This window comes from Diceros bicornis, chromosome 19 (assembly GCF_020826845.1).
Source record: "Diceros bicornis minor isolate mBicDic1 chromosome 19, mDicBic1.mat.cur, whole genome shotgun sequence".
NCBI classification, from domain to species: domain Eukaryota; kingdom Metazoa; phylum Chordata; class Mammalia; order Perissodactyla; family Rhinocerotidae; genus Diceros; species Diceros bicornis.
This window is the reverse complement of record NC_080758.1, coordinates 24,711,929-24,737,063: the sequence shown is the minus strand read 5'-3', so window position 1 is coordinate 24,737,063 and position 25,135 is coordinate 24,711,929. Positions and strand designations below refer to the sequence as shown.

The 25,135-nt window shown below is 43.3% G+C and overlaps 1 protein-coding gene across 3 annotated transcripts in view; it reads left to right on the top strand.

The window, feature by feature from the left end:
* Positions 1-25,135, top strand: part of ACSS2 (acyl-CoA synthetase short chain family member 2) — a 46,961-nt gene that overhangs the window by 18,735 nt on the left and 3,091 nt on the right. Inside the window, exons 3-15 of one of the 3 annotated variants that reach the window (XM_058562838.1) lie at positions 14,249-14,340; positions 14,541-14,644; positions 14,897-14,969; positions 15,253-15,328; positions 15,490-15,604; positions 16,390-16,428; positions 20,371-20,508; positions 21,474-21,644; positions 21,855-21,988; positions 22,186-22,318; positions 22,400-22,456; positions 22,652-22,732; positions 24,192-24,300. In XM_058562838.1, the coding sequence (XP_058418821.1) occupies positions 14,249-14,340; positions 14,541-14,644; positions 14,897-14,969; positions 15,253-15,328; positions 15,490-15,604; positions 16,390-16,428; positions 20,371-20,508; positions 21,474-21,644; positions 21,855-21,988; positions 22,186-22,318; positions 22,400-22,456; positions 22,652-22,732; positions 24,192-24,300 (1,322 nt within the window). The remainder of the gene's footprint in view (positions 1-14,248; positions 14,341-14,540; positions 14,645-14,896; positions 14,970-15,252; positions 15,329-15,489; positions 15,605-16,389; positions 16,429-20,370; positions 20,509-21,473; positions 21,645-21,854; positions 21,989-22,185; positions 22,319-22,399; positions 22,457-22,651; positions 22,733-24,191; positions 24,301-25,135) is intronic. The other 2 variants (XM_058562839.1, XM_058562840.1) reach the window with 2 other exon arrangements.

Sequence of the window (25,135 nt, the reverse complement as noted above, 5' to 3'; positions counted from 1 at the left end):
CTCCCTGAATTGGTCTTTTCCTTATCTGGGCCAGTCTAAATCCTGCTTATTCTTTAAGAACTATTTGAAATGCCATCTTCTTTCTGAAGCTTTTCCTGATTCTCACTTTCCAACACTCTTGCTCTCAGCCAGGATGAATAATAAAATCTAGACCTAGAAAGCACATTTAATGAAATATTCCCCTTATTTATAGTTGAGGCAACTGAGGCCCAGAGAAATGAAGTAATTTGTAAAAGGTCTCATGTTGTGAGAAGTAGCAAAGCTTGACCTAAAATTCAGTTTTCCTGACTTCCAATCTAGAGCTCTTTCCCTGTCCCTTCATTTCCTTGTCATTACAGCATTCCTGCCTCAGGGGCTGAGAGAGCTTCAGCTGGAACTAAAAGTGGGCCTAGAAGACACATGTATGGTGAGGGATGGCAACTAAACTTGTGGTGGTGAACACGATGCAGATTATACAAAAGTTGAAATGATGTACACTTGAAATTTATATAATGTTATAAACCAATGTGACCTCAATAAAAGAAAAAGAAAAAAAAAGGTGGGCCTAGAAGAACAGCATAGCTGAGGCTGATCAGTTAAGGTAGGGCCAGACTCTGGAGGAACCCAGGACACAGGGCCAAAGCATATGGCCTTTATGCATTAGGTATTAGGGAGCTTGGAATTTCAAAACAGAGAAAGGACAAGAGAATATTACAGAAACTTAGACCTAGGAGGGCCTCAGACATTATCTGTTATCTCTTTTGGAATGTAAGGCTTTGAGAACAGCCCTCCCCTAGAGTTCTACGGTCTGGTCTATTTATTAAAAAGCCTTATGGTTTTACAAGCTGGGAGAATCATTATTTATTTAAATAAAATAAATAATACCCTGAAGATATTCACTCTGGAACACATAACATAGAGTTGTTTTCGCAGGAAACATTTCTACAGCATATCAACACCTGCATTTCTGAGTATGATTTTTGATTAGGGACTTTTTTTTTGCTGAGGAAGATTAGCCCTGAGCTAACATCTGTTGCCAATCCTCCTCTTTTTGCTGAGGAAGACTGGCCCTGAGCTAACATCTGTGCCATCTTCCTCTATTTTGTGTGGGACACCTGCCACAGCATGGCTTGATAAGCGGCGTGTAGGTCTGCACCCAGGATCTGAACCTGCAAACCCCAGGCCACTGAAGCGGGGCACGTGAACTTAACCACTACGCCACTGGGCTAGCCCCCAAGGGGCTCATTTTTGAAACCAGTGTTTGTTTCTTTTTGACTGTGATGTTTTAATACATGGAAATCTATCCAAATGAGCAGTCACACAGGCCTCTTGTTGAACTTTAGTTTCAGCTACACTTGAGGATGACTGTATTATCTATTTTAAGTCAGAGAATCCAAGTGTCACACCCAAAGCTGACAGAAACCTAATTTTATTTGTATGGATAGCTATGCTCCATAGACAATCCACTAGCTTCTAGCAGTAGGTTTTTGTTGTTATTGTTAGATTTTTTTCTTTTTTTTTATTGTGTTAAAATATGTATAACAAAATTTACATCTTAACCATTTTTAAGTGTGCAGTTCAGTGGTATTAAATACATTCACATTGTGTAACCATCATCACCATCTATCTCCAGAACTCTTTTCCCTTGTAAATCTGAATTCTATACCTATTAAGCAATAACTCTCCATTCTCCCCTCCCCCCAGCCCCTGGCAACCATCACTTTACTTTCTGTCTCTATGATTTTGACTACTCCAGATACCTCATATGAATGGAATCATATAGTATTTGTCTTTTTGTGACTGGCTTATTTCACTTAGCATAATATCCTCAAGGTTCATCCGTGTTGTAGCATGTGTCAGAATTTCCTTTTTAAGGCTGAATAATATTCCACTGTATGTCTACACTACATTTTGCTTATCCATTCATCAGTCGATGGACACTGGGTTGCTTCCATATTTTAGCCATTGTGAATAATGCTGCTATGAACATGAGTGTACAGATATCTCTTTGAGACTCTGCTTTCAATTCTTTTGGGTTTCAAGTCGTTTGAAGTAGGATTGCTGGGTCATATGGTAATTTTATTTTTAATTTTTTGAGGAACCTCCATATTGTTTTCCATAGCACTGTACCATTTTACATTTCTACCAACAGTACACAAGTGTTCCAGTTTCTCCACATCCTTGCCAACACTTGTTTTCTGTTTTATGATAGTAACGATCCTGATGGATGTGAGGGGGTATCTCATTGTAGTTTTGATTGGCATTTCCCTAATGATTATTGATATTGAGCATCTTTGCATGTGCTTATTGGCCATTCATGTATGTTATTTTGAGAAATGTCTATTCAAGTCTTTGGCCATTTCTGAATTGAATTGGTTGGTTTTTTTTGTTGAGTTTTAGGAGTTCTCTTTATATTCTGGATATTAATTCCTTATGAGATATATGATTTGCAAATATTTTCTCCTATTCTGTGGGTTGCCCTTTTACTCTTTGGATAAAGAGTAAAAGGGTCTTTTGATGTAAACAATTTAAAAATTTTCATGAAGTCCAATTTTGTCTATTTTTGCTTTTGTTGCCTGTGTCTTTGGTGTTATAGCAAAGAAATCACCACCAAATCCAATGTCGTGAAGCTTTTGTCCTAGGTTTTCTTCTAAGAGTTTTATTGTTTTAGGTCTTACATGTAGGTCCTTGATCCATTTTGAGTTAATTTTTGTATATGCTGTTAGGTAAGGGTCCAACTTATGGATAGCCATGCTCCATGGACAATCCACTAGCTTCTAGCAGTAGGTTTTAAAAAATTAATTTTATAGATATGTGCCAGGCACTGTACTATGTGCTTAGGATATAGCAATAAACAAGAGAAATCTGGTGCTTGTCCTCATGGAGCTCGCAGTCTGGTGGGGGCAAGATTTTTGCCTGTTAGCTGGAATTTTATTTAGGAGGAAATGTTGGGGACAATGTGTTTTCATTATTTCCAGGGAGGGGGGTACATGTCTCTAAGAGCAAATGGATGTACAAGTGCTCGCATTATACTTGAGCACTGCCAAGTAGTGTGAAGGTAGACATATTCAGGCTTCCTTGCCTGAGGTTTTGGGTCTTTCAGGAAGTTCTGAGGATGTTGATGAGATTGTGGTTGGTGTGATCTTGACCACAGGCTAAAGCTCAAAGTAGGTGGGAGTCTCCTTCTCTGCTTCTCACAGTGCTCCTGGAGATACTTAGGAGAGAGTCTTTTCCATGTTCATTTAGGTACATTCCAAATTGGTATGGTGGAACAAACACTAGCCTGGAAGTCAGAAACCTGGGACCTAGTTACAGGTTTTTCTTTAGCCCTCCTGTGTGGCCTTGGCAAGCCACTTCTTCTGGATTTCTTGTATCTTTAAAATAGAGATAATAATACCTGCTCTACCTATAGCTAAAGTAGCTGTGAGGATCAGGTGAGGGAATATCCTCTAAAGCAGTTTTGTACTGTACTCGTGGAAGGAATTAGCTGGATTCTTATTTGATCTACACAGAAACTATGTGAGGCAGGCATGTCAGGTTTCATTACTTTTATTTGGTCTCTACCTCAGCTAAGTTTGTTCTTTTTTTCCCACCTCATGTAAATAAAACCTCTTTTCTCTGAAACTGACTTTTAGGGCCCATTCTCCTGCCTCTGAAAGAGAGAAATGAGAATCAAGGCGTCTAAGATACATTAGAGATTATCTAGTCTAACACCAACCATCCCCCTCCTCCTATCTTATACTTTACAGAGAAAGAAACTGAAGCTCAGAGAGAGGGGAAAAATTGTGCAAATTCATACAGTAAATTAGGGGTAAACAATAAATCTAGGTCTGGTGACTCCAAATAATTACCTGAGGATCTTGTCAATAATCCAGATTCCTAGACCCCATCCAGCCTATTGATTGAGAATCTCCAAAGGATAAGACTTTCGACTTGTATTTTTATAACCTCCTCAGATGATTCTGATGTGGTGGGCAATGAATGGCAGGGTACCTTTGAAAAATAATTATTTAGATCAGTGGTCTTAACTTTTAAAATTGTATACCTAAAAGAATTTTGAAAAATTTTGTAACTCTTCACACATTTTAAAGTTCACATTTAAACATTTTATCATAAGATTAAATAACTGCAAAGAATGTAATTTCCAATGTGTTTTATATTGTATACATTATATGTTTTATATATCTTTTTTGAAACCTTGGAATTGCAAATTTAGTTCATATAATTTAGAGAAAATGTCCACCTTGTAACCTAATTTGCACAGCCAGTTCTCACTGTCAACATAACCAGCCAAATGAGATCTACTTTCTGTTAGAAAATGCCTAACTTCTTTTTCAATTAAAATAAATGTCAACATATGACCCTGTGATAACTATTTAACTTTCGAATTATAATTCTAGGAGAAATAAGGCAAATAATCTTTCCATGAGTTTGTCACCTGGATGAATTAAGATGTTACTCCTTTCAATATTCATTTCTTAGGGGAGCTCTCTGATTTGCTTTCTTGGGGCTCTCCCTCTGAAGTTATACATTTGCAAATTGTCGCTTTGTCTGGCACTCTAGAGGTTTTTTTTACCCTAGCGTTGTACAGGCATATTAAGGTTTGGGATAAGAGAGAGAGAGGGCATTTTTTTATCAAGTGGGAGAAGGGTATTTGTGAAAGAGAAAGTGGGAAAGGAGAACCAACTCAGATAGGTCAATGTTAGGAAAGATTACATATGGAAGTTAAGAATCTGGACACTTATTCTCTTAAAACTTTTCCTGCTCAGGTACCCACAGGAATAGACTACCCTAGCTTGAAAACTAATTATTTAAATTATGCTATCTACCTAAATAACAAAGAACCGTTGTAATGAATATTTTTGCATGCGTCTGTTATACTTGGGAGACCTGATGTACATGTAAAATGGTGACCCTGGCTGTTCTTCCTGCTTTCTTTTTCTGCTCCAGGCATATTCCTGTTTTAGGCAGCATTCCAAATGCTGTGATAATAAAAGATCTGAGAGGGCTGCCCTCATTCACTTGTTTTGGGTAAGGCTAGCATGGGGCATATGATGGTAGGAACGAAGTGTGTATGATTTCCCTCCTGTAAGTAGGCAAAAAGGCAGTGGGAAAAGGGTTGTCTTCTGTACTGGCCCAGGTCTGCCTTCTCAACAGAGAAGAGGTGCAGAATCCACCTGACATCAAAGCCACCTTGGCCAAAGGGAACAGGCACAAGGTCCCTGGATCAAGGCCTGAAAATGGCTGGCAGGAGGACAGGGTGCAATAATAGCCCAGACTGCAAAGCCCAAGTCCCATAGCCTGAACCTCAGATCCAGGGGCTTCTTCCAGTCTCTCCCATGGCATAGAGTCCAGAACTGAGCCCATTGTAGGGGCTCAAGAAACTCTTCTTGATGTGTCTCCAAATCTATTTCACAAGTGTTACACTCTTTTCCTCTTGTGTCTACCATTTCCCCCTGCCTGTCTAGCATCTATCTTCTTTGTTTGTATCCTCTATAATCCTCTCTTTCCTTCCATGCTTCCTCACTGATCAGCTGGGATCTGGCTGGTCATATGAGCAGAGACGTTTGTTCATTCATTCATTCTTTTATCCATTCATTTCACAATTATGTATTAAGTACCCACTATGTGTCAAACTTTGTGCTAGGCACTGAGGAGGAAACAGATAAAAAGATACCCTGTTTGTCTTTAAGGAATTCACAATCCAGTGAGGGAAACAGATGTATACATATGATGAGAATGCTAAAAATAAAATAAATAAGTGCCAAGTCTTCAGGCAAATAGAAAGAGACAGTATGAATGAATGAACAATATGAATGAACGAATGAATAGTGCTAAGAGGCAATCTTTCTGGAAAGGAAGATTTGTAAAGATATCTGTTTTTTTTCCAAATTAATCTGTATGTCTATTGCAGTTCCAATCAAAATCACCATGAGTTTTTTTAAATTTGAGATATAATTCATACCATACTATTTACCCACTTAAAGTGTATAATTCAGTGATTTTTGGTATATTCACAGAGTTTGGCAACCATCACCAAAATCAATTTTAGAACATTTTAACCACCCCCAAAAGAAACCCCATATTCATTAGCAGTCACTCCTCATTTTCCTCTAACTTTCCCCACCTCAGTCCTAGGCAGCTACCAACCTACTTTCTGTCTATATGGCTTTGACTATTCTGGACATTTCATCTAAATGGAATCATACAATATGTGATTTTTGCATCTAGCTTCTTTCACTTAGCATAGTCTTTTCAAGGTTCATCCATGTTGTAGCATGTATCAGTACTTCATTCCTTTTTATGCTGAATAATATTCCATTATATGGATATACCACATTTTATTTATCCTTTCTTCAATTGATAGGCATTTAGGTTCTTTTCACTTTTTGGTATCATGAATAATGCTGCTATGAACATTTGTGTACCAGTTTTTTTATGGATGTATGTTTTCAATTCTCTTGAATGATTACAGCTACACTAAAATTCATCCTTGGTGGAGTTCAACCCTACAGTTCTCAGGACTCCTGCACTTTGATTTTCTTCCTTATGCTAATTCTGGCTTTGGAAACAACATCCCCCTTTTGGAGGCCATGTCATTTAGGAGGAGAACGCCCTAAACTAGAGACATCTAGACTCTAGAACTAGCCACAGGTGACTTATTAATATCTAAAATAATTAAAATTAAATTAAATTAAAAATTCAGTTCCTCTGACACATTTCAAGTGTTCAACAGCTATATGTGGCTTGTGGCTACCATATTGGATAGCACTACTCTAGAATAATGCTGCTACTAATGTGCTAAGTAACCTCAAGCCATCACTTCCCATCTGTGCATTAGGTTTCTCATCTGTAAATAAGTGGTGGACATAAAAAACTCTATTTTCCTCTCGCATTCTAAGTGATTTGTGATTAAGTCTTTGGGCTGTTCCTCCTCCCACCTCCTCCTTCAGCCCTTCTCCCTCCTCACCATGGCTAGGGCAAGAATACCCAGAGGGAACATTAAGCTGCTAATTGGTCAAGTTATGTTGCTCCCACTCCCTGCTCCCTTGGTAAAAGGGAAAGTGACTTGAGGATATACTTATGTCTGAGTGCCTCACATTTGTGCAGTGTTTTATGGATCATAGAACACATTATTTCACATTACTTCTTAATTTTACAGAATCAAAGAATCTCAAAGTTGGAAGGGCCTTAAAGGTCATCTCAAACTTCAGTGAACATGAATCACATGGGTTGTTTATAAAAGGAAAATTCCAAGGACCCCATTCCCTGGAGAATGATCTAGTGGGTGTCAGGGTTTCCGTGGCCCAACCTGCACAATCCTATGCTGTAGCTTTGTGGGGCGGGACCTTGGAATTTGCATAATTAACACTGTGTGACCATACTTTGAGACACAGTGGTCTTGCTTGGTCCTAACCATGTTGCGGAATCTGCTCTTTAGTATCCCTGCAAACCCCAGATTCTACATGATATCTTTAGAGTTAGGGAGCTCCCAAAGGAGTACTTTCCATCATTGGACAGCTCTGACAGAAAGGCTTTCCTTATACTGAACTCTCCCATTTGACCTAGCTCTTCCATTTATAGTTACATAACACTAGTCTGCTTCTTTCTTATAATAATCCTTCAAGTTCATTCATTCCTTCAGCAATATTTATTGAGCACCTACTATATACAAGGTTCTTTTTTTGGTTTTTTTGGTGAGGAAGATTAGCCCTGAGCCAAATCTGTTGTCAATCCTCCTCTTTTGGCTGAGGAAGATTGGCCCTGGGCTAACATTTGTGCCCATCTTCCTCTACTTTATATGTGGGATGCCTGCCACAGCATGGCTTGATAAGCACTGCATAGGTCTGCATGCCAGATCCGAACCTGCAAACCCCGGGTTGCCAAGGCAGAGTGCGTGAACTTAACCACTACACCACCGGGCCGGCCCCTTATACAAGGTTCTTTGCAAGGCACTGGGGATTCAGCAGTGAACAAGACTAAGTTGGTCTCTGCCTTCAGGAGACTTACAGTCTAGTAGGGGAGACAGCCCATTAGCAATATTTAAGTAAATAAATAAATGATAAGAGAATTATAGCTTGAGGAAAATGCTACGAAAAAAATAAATAGAGTGTTGTGATGAAGAATATCAGGAAGAGCTGATGCTACATTAAGTGGTCAGGGAAAGCCTCACTAGGGAAGTGACATTTAATTGAGATCTGAAACATGAGAAACAGCAAACCATTCAAAGAGTTGGGGAAAGACAGTAAAAGAATATGGCATGCACTACCAGAAAGCTAATGTGTTTGAAGCCTATTAAATAGAATGGGACAATGACACAAGATGAGTTGGAGAAGATACAAGGCATAGTAGAAGTCTGGATTTTCTTCCACATGCAATGAAAGCCACTAAAGGGTTCTAAGCAGGAGATGATATAGTCTGGTTTATGTTTTAAATAGATCATTCTGGATTGGAAGGGGGCAAGAGTGAAGTGTGAGAACAGTTTGGGGCCATTGTGGTCATCCAGGCAAGAGACGAAGGTGGCTTGAACTAGGGTGGAGGCAGCAGAGATACAGATATTTGAGACTGGCTATCATGTCTCTCAATATCTTCTCTTCTCCAGGCTAAACAGCTCAGTCCAGTGTTCCTCTCATAACAAGTTTGACTCCTCTTCTCATCAAGAGAAGGGTTAGGTCTTCCAGAGGAGAAATATCAACCCATCAGGTTAGATCCTGCCCTCTGATGCTTCTGTGAAAAACCCAGTTTTCCCCACCTATTTTTTCCTCAGCTCTTTTCTCCTATCCTGTGCCTTACTTTTCTGCTAGTCTAGGGAACTAAAATCTCCAATCAAATGACTAGCCCTCTCATATAAAGAGGGAAGCCCCAGTCTTCCCTGTCATTAATCAATTATCAGTTTTTCAATGATTTCACCATGAACCTTAAGTACTTATTATGCCAACTGTGCTTAGAGGAGACAGAGAGGAAGAAGACATAATCCCTGCCCTCCAAGAGCCCAGGATGTAATGGGAAAGATAGGCCCCAATAATGTAATAGAAGGTAGAACCGATAGATCACAAAGAAAGTGAGATAAAGGGCCTTGAGAGGAAGAGAGAACTTTCAGCTTTTGGGTAAGTGGGCGAAAAGAGAAACCAGGGAAGACTTCATGGAAGATGTTCATTTGCAGCACCTGTGGCCTGGGAGTGCTCTTTTATATGGAGTGGTCAAGGATGACCTCACTGAGAAACCAATATCTGAGTAATAACTTAAAGAGAGGGAATAAGCCATGTGGCTATTTGGGGAATAATGCTCCAAGTAGAGGGCAAAAGTTCTGAGGATAAGTGTGCTTGGTGTTTTTGCCAAACATTTAGGAGGCCATGTGGCTGGAGAGGGAGAGGGAGAGGACGAGAGAATAGGAGTATATGAGGACAGAAAGGTAATGAGGGTCTAGATCATACAGGAACTAGTAGGCCATTGTGAGGGCTTTTACTTTTACTCAAAATGATATGGGAAAATATCTGAGCATTTTGAGCAGAGGAGTGACATGATCCGACTTGCCTAATGGTGATTTTGGCTTAGGATGGTAGAAGTAGATGTGGAGAGTAGTCTAATTCTAAATATATTTAGATTCAATAATGGATTACAGTAAATTTGGAGAGTGTAAGGGCAAGGTAGGTGGAGAAGTTTCCCTGGAGGAAAAAGATGAGGAGACTGTATACCTTGGGTTGTCCCATACCATATAGCCTCCAGGTAAAGGGGAAGTAGTTTGGTCTACAGCAAGAGTTCCCAATCAGAGGCCACTAGCTAAATCTCTCATTAATAGTTTTGTTTGTCAATAGTGTTTAAAACTTTAAAAAATTAGTTGTCAACACTTAAAAATACAGAAATAGATTCCAGGCCTCTTTTAAAAAAACTGAAAAAATTGGCAACATTCAGCCCTTATTCCCAGAGAGCAAAAGTTGACAGGAGTTAAGTTTAAGTACTAGATGCCTCGTTTTGCCAGAGCATGTATTCTCCAGTTTTCCAGTCCCTGCCCCTCTCTATTTTCCCCCTAAAATTGAAACTAAGTGTCATTGCAGTGCTGCTGTTTTCTTATAGAAAAGAGGAAAGTGAACTATTTCTTGTCTCTATCAAAATTTTTCTTTCATATGGTCCACTTCGCTCATTTATGTTACCTGCCTGGACCCTGTCAGTTTTTGGGTTTGCAGTGCCCAGTGTAGAGGAAAGAGGCCTGGACCCTGAGTCCTGGTCCCTGCTCTGCCACAACCTATCACATGACCTTGAACACAGCAAATGGCCTCTTTTGATCTCTTTGGAGTCAGTAGACTAAACTGGATATTCTTTTAAAAACTGTAATAACTTAGAGGGCTTGGGATTTTGCAGTAGACCAGTACTGTTCCCTCTCCCATGCCAACCAGCCAGGGGCCCCACCCTGGTGTGTATGTCAGAGAAAGAAGACACTGGAAGGAGTAAGGTGCCTACGTCAATAATGTATAACTTGAGCCCAGAGCCAGGGAGAGGAATGTACACTGTGGGGGGGGCGGGGAGTGTGTATGTGTAACTGGAAGTGGGCTCAAGCAAGCTGTTCCTGTATAGGTTTGTGCTTATCTGTTTCTGTGTACCTTCTATGTACCAGGCTCTATTCTAGGTGCTAGGGATATAGCAATGAACAAGACAGACAAGGTCTGTTATCATGAAGCTTATATTCCAGTGAAAGACATAGATAATATACAAGTAAATAAAATACATGAGATAAATTTCAAATAATGGAAAGTTCCATGAAGAAAATAAAACAGAACGATGATAAAGAGTTTCTGGAGGGGAAAGCTGTGCACATAGATGGCTATATAAATGCAGTGCATATACTTGTAGAAATGGACCCATGTTTGAGTCTTGGTTCTATATAGTTATGCTTATTTGTGCCCATGTGTGCAAATGGGCAGCTTTTATGCCTACAATGTTTTGTATATTAGTATATGTGATTTTATGCCTGTGAGTGCACACAAGTGAGCTGGTATGTGGGGACATGAGTGCATGAGTGTGTGGTATATGTCAGCATTTAGCTGTAACTGGAGATGTTCTGAAGTTCCTGTGGCACTCATCAGTGGGCCAGTTAAGGAAATGGCTTTTTATGCCTCTGGCATTCAGGGCCCCTTGCCAGCTTCCTCTCTCCCTGTTCCTTCCCACTTTAGAGAGCTCTCTGTGCTTGGCTCCTCTCAGCCCTAGGAGGGCTAAGCCAAGGAGAGGATAGTAACTGACTCATTGAGCCAGGAACTGGAAAGAGGCTGATAATACGTGTAACCTCCAAAGGTCTGGCTTCCCTACTAGTCCCTGTCCTTCACACTATGAGCGGAAAGAGTCCTGACTTGAAATCAGAAGACCTGAGGATCTATTCTTGGCTCAGCCACTTATTATTGTATGACCTTGGCCAAGCTACTACATCTCTCTGGGTTTCAGTTACCTCCTTCATAAGTACTTTGGGCAGTAAGGAAGAGAGGGAGCACAATGACCTGTGGTATTTAGGGAGGGCTGTAATGTTGGTGCCTGAAGGAGGAGGGAAGGCACTCTGAGCAGGGGCAATGGCATGATCAGAAGTGTGGGGGTGGGCCTTGCGTGTAAGGGAAGCCAAGAGGAACCCACTTACAATAAAATTCGAACTTCTTATCATTGCCTACAAGGCCCTACGTGATCTGGCTGCTGCCTACCTCTCATTCTTACCTTCCTTCTTGTTCACTATGCTCCAGCCATACTGGCTTCCTTTTTGTTCTTTGAATAGGCCAAGCTCTTTACCACCTCAGTGCCTTTCTAGTGTTCTCTCTGCCCAGGATACTCTTCCCAAGAATTCATATAGTTGCCTACTTCTCATTACTCGGGTCTTAGCTCAAATATCACAGTTGAGCTCATGTCCCCACTGTTGAGTCTTAGCTCAAATATAACAGTTGTTGCCAGGGAGAGGCCTTCTCTAAGCATCTTATTTAAAGTAGTCATCCTCTAATGTTTATCAATATTTAAAATGCACATATCCTTTGACCTAACAATTTCACTTCTAGTAATTCATCCTCCAGATATATTTGCAAGTGAGTAAAATGACATATGAATAAAGATATTCATTGAAGCATTTATTTGTTAAGTAAATTATAGCACATATAAACAGTGGAATCATTATGCAGATGACAAAGAAAATCAAACAGCACAATAAATCTTGATGGAGAATGATGCCAAGGTATATTGTTAAATTTAAAAAAAGCAAGATGATCAAGCTCTATACTTAAGTTTTATGCGGTTTATCGGATATATATTACATGCAGTAAAAAACAAAATACAGAATAGTGTGTATTGTATGTCATCATTTGTATAGGAAAAAATGAGAATATATAAACATAAATGTATGTATATATATGCTTGTCTAACAGGCCTGTCCTGTGGTTGCAGCAGCTCTTTCCCACCTCTGCCCACCATGTGCTTAGCTGGGGACTGTGAGGTGCTTATCTCTCTTCTGAACAGCATTAACATTCAATTTTTTTAATTCTATTTTAAAATTTCCATCTTCAGTGATATCCCAACGACCTTATGAAAGATGCTAACAGTGTAGCCTTCTTCCCAAGTGATTATCTTAGTCACTCCACACTAGTTCAGTTACCCTACACCCTCCATCCTACTAGGAGTGGCCCTGTTTGCATATTGTCTATTTCTGGAAAGTCATACAACATAATAGTAACAGTTGTTGCCAGTAGGCAGGGTGATTGGGGAATAGGGGTAGGAGGGACACTTCTCATTACATATCTTTTTATGCAGTACTATTTGTATTTATTACTTATTCAAAAAAATCATAAAATTGAGAAACACTGAGAGCAATATTCTTATAGTTAAATCTTTATATATAGTCATGAAAATTCCTTAAGATGTCTTTTTGTGTGTGTGTGTGTGTGTGTGTGAGGAGGACTAGCCCTGAGCTAACATCCGATGCCAATCCTCCCCTTTTTTCTTGAGGAAGATTGGCGCTGAGCTAACATCCGTGCCCATCTTCCTCTACTTTATATGGGACGCCATCACAGCATGGCTTGACAAACGGTGTGTCGGTGCGCGCCCGGGATCCGAACCTGTGAACCCTGGGCCGCTGAAGCAGAGTGCACCCACCTAACCGCTTGTGCCACCAGGCCGGCCCCTTAAGATGTCTTTTTAAAAAGTGTTTCTTGGGGCTGACCCAGTGGTGTAGTGGTTAAGTTTGCACACTGCACTTTGGCGGCCCAGGGTTCGAGGGTTTAGATCCCGCGTGTGGACCTATGCACCGCTTATCAAGCCATGCTGTAGCAGGGGTCCCACATATAAAGTAGAGGAAGATGGGCACGGATGTTAGCCCAGGGCCAATCTTCCTCAGCAAAAAAGGAGTATTGGCAGCAGATGTTAGCTCAGGGCTAGTGTTCCTCACTAAAAGAAAAAGTATTTCTCCTCTGTCATTCATTATTATATCATTCTTTATATCCTTCATAATGCTTATCATAATCTGAAATTATCTTGATTGTATTTTTACTTGTGTATTTTCTGCACTATCATTGGAATGTAAGCTCCATGTTGTCAGGGATCTTGCTTATCTTTTTCGTCAGTGCCTTATTTCTATACATGTGTACAGCACATAGTAGTTGTTGAATAAGCAAATGAACAAATGAAGGAATGACTGAAGGAAACCAGGCTGAACCCTAAGGAGGAGTGGCAGGCAAGGCTGAGGAGGTAGACAGAAATCAGCTGATAGAGGGTGGTGATTCTCAAACTTTAAATGTGCATCAGAATGACTTACTGATTCTTTATACCAGCTTGTAATAAAGAAGCCGATTCTTAGACTCTGTGATTCTGATTCAGTAGATCTGAGTTGGGGCTCAGGAATCTACATTTTAACAAGTTCCCTAGGTGACTTAGGTACAAGTGATCTGGAGATCCCACTTTGAATAACACCAATGCAGTCTTGACACTGCGCTTAGGAAGAATCACATCTGTGATATCATTTCTCCTTGATATGTCCCTAGGATGGAAGAGAAGGGACCATCATCCCATTTTATCAACCTAAATGAGGCTCAGAGATGGACAATACACTTTCCAATGACACACAGCTTGTGTATAAAGTATACTTTGAAAGGCCAAAGTATCTGGTCAGCTCAAGGTCTGGTGGCAGATGGCTCACCTTCACTGGATATTTCCAGGCCTTAGTGTTACTGAATGGATTTTATGACTGTTCCTATTTGTTGTTTGGGGAAGAGGTTATACTCCCTAATGACTGGTTCTTTCTGATGTATCTCAGGGAGGGCAATGAGCCAGAGGAAACCACCCAGATCACATATCGTGAGCTTCTGGTCCAGGTGTGTCAGTTCAGCAATGTTCTCCGAAAACAGGGTGAGTGTTGGGATGTGAGAAGGGGACTGGAGGGTCCGGCCTTGGCATATCTGAGGACTTGGGGGAAGCAGACAAGGAATGGAAGGAATCTGGTAACAGGGGAACAGAAAAGGTCAGCTGGAAGGGTGGTAGCTGGATGAGAGGGAGCAAGTGGCAGCAGGAAGGGTCCATGGTCTATGGTCTGTGTCCTTTACCTGCAGGCATTCAGAAGGGTGACCGAGTGGCCATCTACATGCCCATGATACTGGAGCTTGTGGTGGCCATGCTGGCGTGTGCCCGCCTTGGGGCTCTGCACTCCATTGTGGTAGGAATTCGGGCTGGAAAAAGGGGCCTGGTGGGGCATGGGGTCTGGAGAAGTAGGTTGGGCCTGGATGATGGAGGATCTTAAGAAAGAGACTAAGGAGTTTAGAATGTTTGTGTCATAGGTTCCATATCAGTTATTCAGTTTCTTCTAGGACCATGCTTAGAGACCCTGAAGGTTTTATGAGTGACTCCTTTCCTCGTTCACGCAATCCCTGGATCTTCCTCTCCCTCAGTTTTTTCTTCCCTTTTCTAGTTTGCAGGCTTCTCTGCAGAGTCTCTATGTGAACGAATCCTGGATTCCAGTTGCAGTCTTCTCATCACTACAGGTGACTAATTCTCTCAACCCTTCTCCAGAACCCCCACACCTCAAGTCTTGGTCTCCAATCAGCTAGTTGGTATTTGGGATTGCTCAGCATAGAGGGTAGGGACTGCCTACTCTTTATCTTCTGGTTCCACCTCAGCCGACCCTCTGTCAGCTCAAATCAGCTGGAAGAGCCAGAGTCAAGAGGCCCACTCAGGAAAGGCTCCATGAACATTGTGCTCACTAGGGATAAGGGGCTAGGAGTGTGGTGCCTTGCTAAGGGCTGGAATGTCTGTTGCTCCCCAAAGATGCCTTCTACAGGGGGGAAAAGCTTGTGAACCTGAAGGAGCTGGCTGACGAGGCCCTGGAGAAATGTCGGGAAAAGTAAGTGTGTTTGGCTGGTTGGCTACTGCTCTGGGTCAACTGGCCCTTTCCCCAGTGCCAGGTTCTCTTTGTCCCCCCTATGATAGATGGACATGGGTGGGTCCTGCCAAATTCTCTTTTGAGCCAACCAGCCCACCACTTCAGGCTCTTTTTTCTTCCAGGGGTTTCTCAGTGAGATGCTGCATTGTGGTCAAGCACCTAGGGCGGGAAGAGCTGGGCACAGGTGACTCTTCCAGCCAGTCTCCCCCAATTAAGAGGACATGCCGGGATGTACAGGTGAGGCTGGTACTGCATGTCCCCCACCCCCCGGGCTCAAATTGTCTCCCTCTTCCTGCCCAGGAAGTTCCTGATGTCATTCTTTGCTTCCTCAATGCTGAGGATCTGGGAGCAATCCTAGGAATGCCTCCTCTGGCAGGGCTGGCTGGGAGCTGGGGGACTTTGACCTTGAATGTAGGTAGGGAGCCACTTGCCTTGGGAAGTTCAGTGTGAGAGATTGTGAGAGAGACTCCCGTGTTGGTTAGGGTATCCGGATGGGCACAAGGGACCCTCAGGGCTTGGGCTTGGGTTAGAAATGGGCTGATCTAGGTGACTATATGTAGTCATCTTGATTACTGGGTTGTAATCTTCATTATTGGGCTACCTGTGTGGTCCCACCATGGCAGGTCCAGGATTTGGCTCTCAAGAGATGGGTCCTTGTTAGCTTTGGATCCAGTGCTTCCGGTGGAAATGGTGGAAAAGCCCAATAGTGGCCTCCAGGTCAAACAGGCATAAGGATGAAAGCTCCAGGGTCCAGAAAGACAGAGGGTTCCTGAGATTCTGTGACTTGAGGGGCTCTGAGTAGGCTTAGGGCTAGAGAGGCTGATTGGAGACCCCAGTCAGCATCATGGGTTCTGAGTGTATAGGGGCTGGGAACAGGATCGGGAAAATGGAGGCTGGGAGGACCAGTGAGAAGGGAGCCTGAGGGAAAGGAGGCAGCCAGAGGTTTGGGGCACAGTGACCCTTCCATTCCACTCCCCTACACTTGGACCCTGCTCACTACCCTTTCCATGGGCTCTTAACAGGGTAAGCCGAAAGAGAAACCCAAGCGCATCTGGCCCCAGGTATCCACCTCTGCCATGGCACTGCTTCCCTGTGTGCTTGTCTGTGTGTCCATCTGCTCTTTGCCTGTTTGCCCCATTGTGGTGGCTGCCAGACCTAACCCCCTTCTCTCTGCCCCTGGGTCCTTTGCCATCTAAGTCACTCTGAAAGGTCATGAAACCAAATGCCTGTTGCTACCTCTCTGAACTGGCATAGACTGTAGACTCAGAGAGGTAGCAACAGACATCCTATTTCATTCCTGCTGCTGCTCAGGACCTTTGTGGAGAGAGGACCAAGAAATCTGTCAGAAAGTTTTTACTGTGCACTTAGTTGGGGCACAGCCAGGAAAGAGAGGAAGAAGAGCAGGTAGAGGAGGTACAGACCTTGACCTTGGGAATGCACCATCAAGTTGGGGAGTTAGATATGTATTACAAATGAAAACCTAAGTTTTATATAGGACAGCAGAGAAGATTCTAAATAAATTTTTATACTACTTTGGGATTTATGAACTGCACGTGAACTCATATAATTAAGTGCTAAATTGAATAAAAATTACAATGTACGTGGTTCTAAGAAGGGAGATCCCTAAGAGGGGACTCAAAACAGATTAGTATACTGGGCCCATGGCTTAGGGGTTAAGTGCACGCGCTCCGCTACTGGTGTCCTGGGTTCGGATCCCGGGTGCGCACCGACGTACCGCTTCTCCGGCCATGCTGAGGCCGTGTCCCACATACAGCAACTAGAAGGATGTGCAACTATGACATACAACTACCTACTGGTGCTTTGGGGGGAAAAAGAAAACAGATTAGTATAGAGGAGACACTGGACTTGGAGTCCAGAGACCAATTTTTACCTGTATGACCTTGAATAAGTCACCTCTCCTCTCTGGGCTTCAGTCTCCTTATCAGTAATAGAGAGATGATAATACATGCTTAAAAGGAAACCATTATCCCCACTAAAACAAAACATAAAACCCACTATTCCTCTGAATTTTATCATCCTCATAGGGTATCTTACTCTAAATCTGCTATGATTAACCTCTTAGGCTATAATGGTAATTATAATCCCCTTTTTCTCTATTCTCATTAGCATGGTGGAGACAGATCTGATTCCCAGGGGACACTGCTTTCCTTTTAAAAACTCAGATAGGAACCTAAGACTTTTTTCTTGAAAGAGGTAGCAGACTTAGTGGTTAGAGTATACACTCTGGAGCCAGACTACTTGGGTTCAAATCCTGGTTCTGTTACCTGCTACTGTTGGAGCTTGGGCAAGTTACTTAAGTTCTCTTGCCTCAGTTTCCCCTCTGTAAAATAAAGATTATAATTGATAGGGTTTTGTCAATATATGTAAGGTGTTTGGTACATAGTAACTATTCCATAAATGTTAGCTTTTATTGCTTTTAACCTAGGAGACAGGCTGGCATTTCTAAAAGGGAAACCAGAAAAGAAATAAAATCTTGTAATTCTTAATATCAGAGACCCTCGGGTCACAGGCTGCTGGATTTTTGTTTCTTGGAGGTAAAAATAATCAGTTATCAAACCAAAGACCATAAAAATAGGCTTACAAAGTCCAGGTTTGTTGGTCTGAGAACTGCAATCAAAGCTGCAGAAATCTTGGCAGAGCTCCAAACTCTCACATCCTTAAGGTATCTTCAAGGGAGAGCCTGGCACAGTGTGCAGGTGCCCTTTTCAACCATATCACCTATGAGCTTCCTCTTGTTCCTCTCTCACACCTGGCAGCTGCCCTCCCTGAGGCTATCCTGGTCCAAGGACAAAGGCCAACTCCTCAATTCTTATTTCAGAAAATTAAAACCTTTTCCTAGTTCAAACCTCTGGGGCCTCATAGGCACACACCTAATTCACAAGCAATGTTTGCGCCACTAATTGAGCTCACCCTGCTTCCTGGTGCTGGTTATCAGTGCCACACCTGGAGTACTCCCCACCCTTCTTACCCACACACCCACAAAGGAAACAGTTTTACAAGATTACAAGAGGCCCCTCAGTGCCACGATGTAACTATGCCTTGCCCTTACATTTACCTAGTGCTTTTTCTATGACAATTCACACCAGTACTATGGACCAGCACCATTTGCCCAAAGCAATATTGACACACTTCTGCCTAAATACATTAACGCCCTCATCTCAAGTAGATCATTTGGCAGGAAAAAAAGTGTCCATATAACAATGTGTGTGTAGACCCATATGGCTATTCCACTAAAAAGTAGGGTGTGTTTTTGTGTTTTCTAGCTTGTGGGCAGTTTCTCTCTCTTCTTTCTTTTTCTTCTTTTTATTTTTAATGGTGCCTCACTTGGCCTGGGCTTGTCATTTTTATGATGCTTATGTGCCAGAAACTTAAAATTCTCTAGGGTACAGGGCCAATGGCACAGAAAGAGGGGAGTGGTTGGAGAGTCATTTCATAAGGTATGTGTCTAACACTTTTGGGTTTTTATAACCAGATATGCACACAATAAATTAGCATATAGCCATATAATGGGAATATGGTGTTTCTCTTACACTATAATGTCTACCTGCCAGCCAGGGCCATTGAACATAACAAGAAGCTAATGAATTTGAAAAGGCTTGTGACAGCTAAAGCAAACCCCAAAGAGTTCCCATCATCACACCCTTAAATTCATCTCCCAGAGGAGTTCAGTGGAACTGAACTAACTTCTATGCTTCCTGACATTCATCAGTCTTCCCCACCTCACAGGACAATCCAAGGCTTAACGTTTACTAGGTAATACCTTTCTTTTTTTGATGTTCCCCAAATCTTGTGAGACAATTAGGGCAAGAATGACTATCCTCATTTTAAAAAGGAGTGAACTGAGGTCAAGTGACTTGCCCAAGGTCATGTATAGTTATGAAGTGGCAAAACTGTGATTGAAATCCAGTACAGTTTTTGGACAAATTCAAGGAATCCAACTTCACTCAGCAAAGAGTAGACTCAGAAAACTGGTTGTTCAAAGAGGTGATATAACCAGGAAAGTAAAACAGTTTCAAGGAGAGTTTAGAAAGATTTCAGTATGACAGATCCAGAAGTAGTTATCAAAGGCACTCCGGTATAGGGGTACATCCCTCTACTGGGAGAAATCCACCTTGGTCCTTCTCCACTGACTTAAAGCAAGGCTTCCTGCTGAATGGAACCCCAAGCAAATGTCTCTATGGGAAACCCATTGGTACCAGTGGTGTAAAGGCAGGGGCAGAGCTAGGGTAGGAACCTGCAGATGTGGATGAGGTCTGGACATGCAGGAAAAGGCACTTGCACCAAGATCTGTTGACCTTTTTTGCTACTAACAGGGCCAGGTGCCCACCTCACCTGCAGGCTCTGACTAATTTTGCATTTCTGAATTGTGTGGTTCTGCATCCCTGCTGATGAGCCACTAGTCCCATAAGTACATATGTGTGTATGCAGACCTGTGTGTGCATATTCATTCATCCAACAAAAATTTACTGAGTGCCTTTTGAGTACCAGGCATTTTGCTAGGTGTCGGGGATGTAGAAAAAAAAAGACACATGCCACTGTACTCATAGAGGTCACTATCTAGTTGGGAAGACAGCAATCAAGCAAACAACTAAATAAAATAACTGGAAATATGTTCTGTGTGGGAAAGAAATATGGTGCTGTGATAAAGAATAATAGCGAGGGTGGTGGTGGGAATCTACCAGATACTGTTCAGGGAAAGCCTTTCCAAGAAGGTGACATTTAAGCTAAGAATTGAAGGATAAGAAAGGAACAACCAAGGGGCCCTCCTTAGCCTGAGGCCAGGTGAGGAGAGCTCGGGAGCAGGGTGCTGGGACTACCCGGAAAGCCTGCTGTTCTGCTCTTGTTCTTTCCACCGCATTCCACCCTCATAAGGCCCTTCCTCCCTCCCAGCCCCTCCAGATGCCAGGTAGGAGTGTCTCCTGCCCCCATCTTGAGCTGTTCACAGTTCTTCCCTGCCCATTTCTGTCTTCCTCCCCCTGCAGATCTCCTGGAACCAGGGGGTTGACTTTTGGTGGCATGAACTCATGCATGAGGCAGGGGATGAGTGTGAGCCTGAGTGGTGTGATGCTGAGGACCCACTCTTTATCCTGTACACCAGTGGCTCCACAGGCAAACCCAAGGCAAGTGTGTATGTGTTTTTGTACTGTATAGGGGTGAGAAGTGAGTTTCTGAGGAAGCATATAATGATATGAATTTTGCTCTGCAACCCTGAGTTTCAGAAATGTCACATTACCTTTTCTAAATCTAATTAAGACATAAATCCTTAATCACTAGATGGTGAGGCCCAGGATGAGACAATTCAGATGGGGGCTTTCATGGTGCCCAGAAAAGGAGAAAAGGATCAGTCCATTGGCTGACATTGATGTGCCTTGCCCGTGCCTACATGGTTTGGTTGAAGGAGAGCTACCCTGTCAACTCAAGGCCAAGGGTAGGCACAAGGATCCCTTTTGGACTCCTAGACTATACATCTTAGAGTTCAGTTCCTTCCACATGCCACACTGTTAACATCTAGACCCTCGCTGGGCACAGTGTGGGAGCCATAAACACTTAAGAAAACTCTTGACTTCTTCCATTGACCTGAAAGATATGTCACTCTACCTTCCACTCACTGCATCCCTCAATTCTTCTTTCCACATGCTTTGGAATAGCCCTCAAAGGGCCTTTAGAAACACAATTTTGGCCTCTCTTTCCTAGGGGTGGGGTATTGATGGAGTAAGCAAAGAAGATTGTCTTTTTTTTTCCATTCTCATTCTGTCAACGTGTAATTGAGTGTGTGTGTGGAAATACACAACGAGACACTACTAGATGTGAGTTTACTAGAAGTGTTCATATGTGAGAGTGATGTGGGTAGCTCAGAAATACCATCTTACGGTGTGGGTGTGAATGATGGACTGACTTTAGATGTGTGTGGGTGTGAGATGGGAACATGGAGAAAAGGGGATGGAAGAGAGATGGATGCTATGAAAGGGGTGCTGGCAGGGCCAGAATCCCTGAGGAAGATCTTCCTCTAGCTCTGCCCAGCCTGCATCTGGTAGTCAGTGGGGGTGAGACCAAGGCCCCAACCTGAGGCCCTATTTTTCCCCAGGGTGTGGTACACACAGTCGGGGGCTACATGCTCTATGTGGCCACAACCTTCAAGTACGTGTTTGACTTCCACGCGGAGGATGTGTTCTGGTGCACAGCAGACATTGGCTGGATCACTGGCCATTCGTACGTCACCTATGGGCCGCTGGCCAACAGTGCCACCAGTGTTTTGGTGAGAAGGGAGCTGGGACCCATGGCTACCTGGCCTACTTAGGGGATGGATAAGATGATCCTGGGTGACTACCTCCCAAGGCCACTTGGTCTAGAGGTCTAGAAGACACTGGTTTGTCAGAAAGGGCAAAATACTGAGCCTGAGGGTATAGTAGGGGAATGTAGGGACTATTGGAAAGGACTGGGAATGACCAGCCTTCACTGGGGTCAGTTTGAGGGGATCCCCACATACCCGGACGTGAGCCGCCTGTGGAGCATCGTGGACAAGTACAAGGTGACCAAGTTCTACACAGCACCCACAGCTATCCGCCTGCTCATGAAGTTTGGAGATGAGCCTGTCACCAAGTGAGACCCCTCCCCAGCTGCTGCCTCATAGGTGTCCCTCAGAGCTGAGTGCTGGCCTTTGTGCACAGTCTTTTCCATTCCATTGTTCCAACTCCCTGGCCTGGGATAGGGGAGGGGGCAGGAGAAGAGCCTGGGCATGTTTTCCTGCTTCCCAGTGATACTCAGAGCCTTCCTCTCTTCCCACTCCCCTGCCCAAGGCATAGCCGGGCATCCTTACAGGTGCTAGGCACAGTGGGTGAACCCATCAACCCTGAAGCCTGGCTTTGGTACCACCAGGTGGTAGGTGCCCAGCGCTGCCCCATCGTGGACACCTTCTGGCAGACAGAGACAGTGAGTAAGGGGTTCAGAAGGCTGGGGCTCAGGGACAATGTAGGAAGACTGACTCAAACCTCTGATCTCTGACTTCCACAGGGTGGCCATATGCTGACCCCCTTCCCTGGTGCCACACCCATGAAGCCTGGTTCTGCTGTGAGTGAGGCTCCCTTGGTTGGTCCTGGGCTAGGCAGGAGTAGAGTCTTGGGGCATTTGGCCTAGGTAGAGGGTAGGGGAATAGACTGATATGTGTGAGGAATTTGAAGCTCTAGGACTCCTTGGGAGAGGTAGAGAGTTGAGTCAGAGTTGCCTCATTCCTCTCCTTGGGACCTGTCTCCTGTTTGCTTCTAGACCTTCCCATTCTTTGGTGTAGCTCCTGCAATCCTGAATGAGTCTGGGGAAGAGTTGGAAGGTGAAGCTGAAGGTTATCTGGTGAGGCCCTGGCCCTTGGGGGGTCTTTTAGGAGTTGGTGGGAAGGGTCCAACAAGGGATACTGTACTTGCTTCAGAGTTTAGAACTTAATCTCTCCTGGTGTCTGCTTCTGGCTAAAGCTCCAGGGTTGAAGGTTATCCTCTGCAGAGAGACCCTGGAGGGAATCCTTCAGATACTTTGCCTGCCTCTCTGCCTCTTGGCCCATGAGGCTCTTAAGGGCTCTGCTCAAAGATTCCTGATGGTACCTTTTCGGGTCTGGAAGACATAGTCCCAACTCTTCCTTTGCAAACATTCTAGCGTGAAAAGAGCCTTCATAAACATAGTGGAAAATCATATACGCTCCAGAGTCAACCTGCCTGGGTTCAAATCCTGGCTCTGCCTCTTCTGTGACCTCATATAAATTACCTAACCCCTCTGAACCTAAATTTTCTCATTTGTAAAACATTAGAGTTACAAAAGTACCTTTGTCTCCTATGGTTGCTGGATTGATTAAATTAGATAATCCATGTGAAGAGTTTGGCACAGAACCTAACAGTTAGTGCTTGATAAATGTTGGCTGTTGTCATGATTGTTGTATTAGGGAGGATCTCTTATAAGGAGATCATCAGTTCCTACCCTCCACCCCACTTCACTTTTACTAAGAGCCAGTTAGTAACAAGGGCAGGACTTGAATCCAGGCCTTCTGACTCTTAGCCTAGAATTCCATCCATCCCATCAATCTGCTGTCACAGGGCATTATTATTATTTTTTTATGTGAGGAAGATTGGCCCTGAGCTAACATCTGTGCCAATCTTCCTCTTTTTGTTTGAGGAAGACTGTCACTGAGCTAACATCTGTGGCAATCTTCCTCTTATTTTGTATGTGGGATGCTGCCACAGCATGGCTTGATGAGTGGTGTGTGTAGGTCCGCGCCTGGGATCTGAACCTGCGAACCCCAGGCTGCTGAAGCGGAGCATGCAAACTTAACCACTACGCCACCGGGCCAGCCCCTACAGGACATTATTGATTGGGGCAATAGTTATTTACTAATGTGTGGGTCCCATATTTTTATGACTATTTTCATTTGCATCAAACTGGACCTGCTTTCCTGAGGGACTACCCAAAAGGAGACTCAAACTTACTAAATGCTTATTGCTAACAAAACATTGTGCTAGGCAACTTCCACATACTATTAATTTAATTCTTGCAATAACTTTGGGAGGGAGAGATGATTTTTCTCTGGTTTACAGATGAGAATCCTGAAGCTCAGAGAGGTAAAGTTACTTACCTGAGATCACACAGCTAGTAAGTGACAGAGCTGGGATTCCAAGCCTGGATTGTCTATCTCCAAAGCCTGTACTTTGTCCTACTTCTCAGGAATGGCATTCAGGCCATTTCTCCTCAGGTTTGGAAAAGCTGTGATTGTCTTCCAGTGAGACAGCATAGCAGATATGACCACTGTGCCTTCCTCACTTCTCAGGTGTTCAAGCAGCCCTGGCCAGGGATCATGCGCACAGTCTATGGGAACCACGAACGCTTTGAGACCACCTACTTTAAGAAGTTCCCTGGCTACTACATGACAGGAGATGGTGAGCCTTGGCTATCCCTTTCCCACACCTCCCACCAAGACACATACCTTCCCGTTCCATTTTCAGGAAGAGTCGGTTAGGGGTGAAGAAAAACAGAGAGAGGAACGTCCTATGTGTCCTGTGTGTCCGTGTCTAATATCTAGGCAGAGCTACAGAGAAGAATGTAAGAGCAGGAATGAATGTTGCAGAAAGAGTCTCAGCATAGTGCCGTCTGAGATTTGATGTATGAGGAAAGAGGTTCTTGTTTCCATTGCTCCTGTGCTGAAAGAGATGGGGCATATGGCAGTGTGTATCACTATGTCATGTGTTTCCCCATGTCTGGAGCCTGTGTTTGCCCATGTGCCCATCCACCGGTCCATTCATCCATAAACATTTATTGAACACCTAGTACGTCCAGGTACTGATCTAAGCACAGGAGATATTACCATGAATAAGGTAGATAAGGTCTCTGCTCTCATGGGGCTGACATTCAAGAAAGGAGAGACAGATGACAAACTCAAGTAAATAAGCTTCTCTTGGATAGTGATAAGTCCTATGAAGAAAAATAAACAGAGTAATGGGATAAAGAGTGTCTGTAGGGATGGCTACGATACATGGGATAGTGACAGAAGGCTTCTCTGAAGTGACATTTGACTAGAGACCTGAGGTAGGAGTCAGGCATAGGAATATATGGAGTAAGAGTGAGTGTTCTGTGCAGAGAGATACAAGCTTGACATGTTGGAGGAACAGACTGAAGCCTGTGTGGCTGGAGTGCAGTGAGCAAAGGGAAGAATGTTACATGAAGTTGGAGAGGTAGATAATATAGAGCCTTGTGGGCCATAGTGAGGAGTTTGGA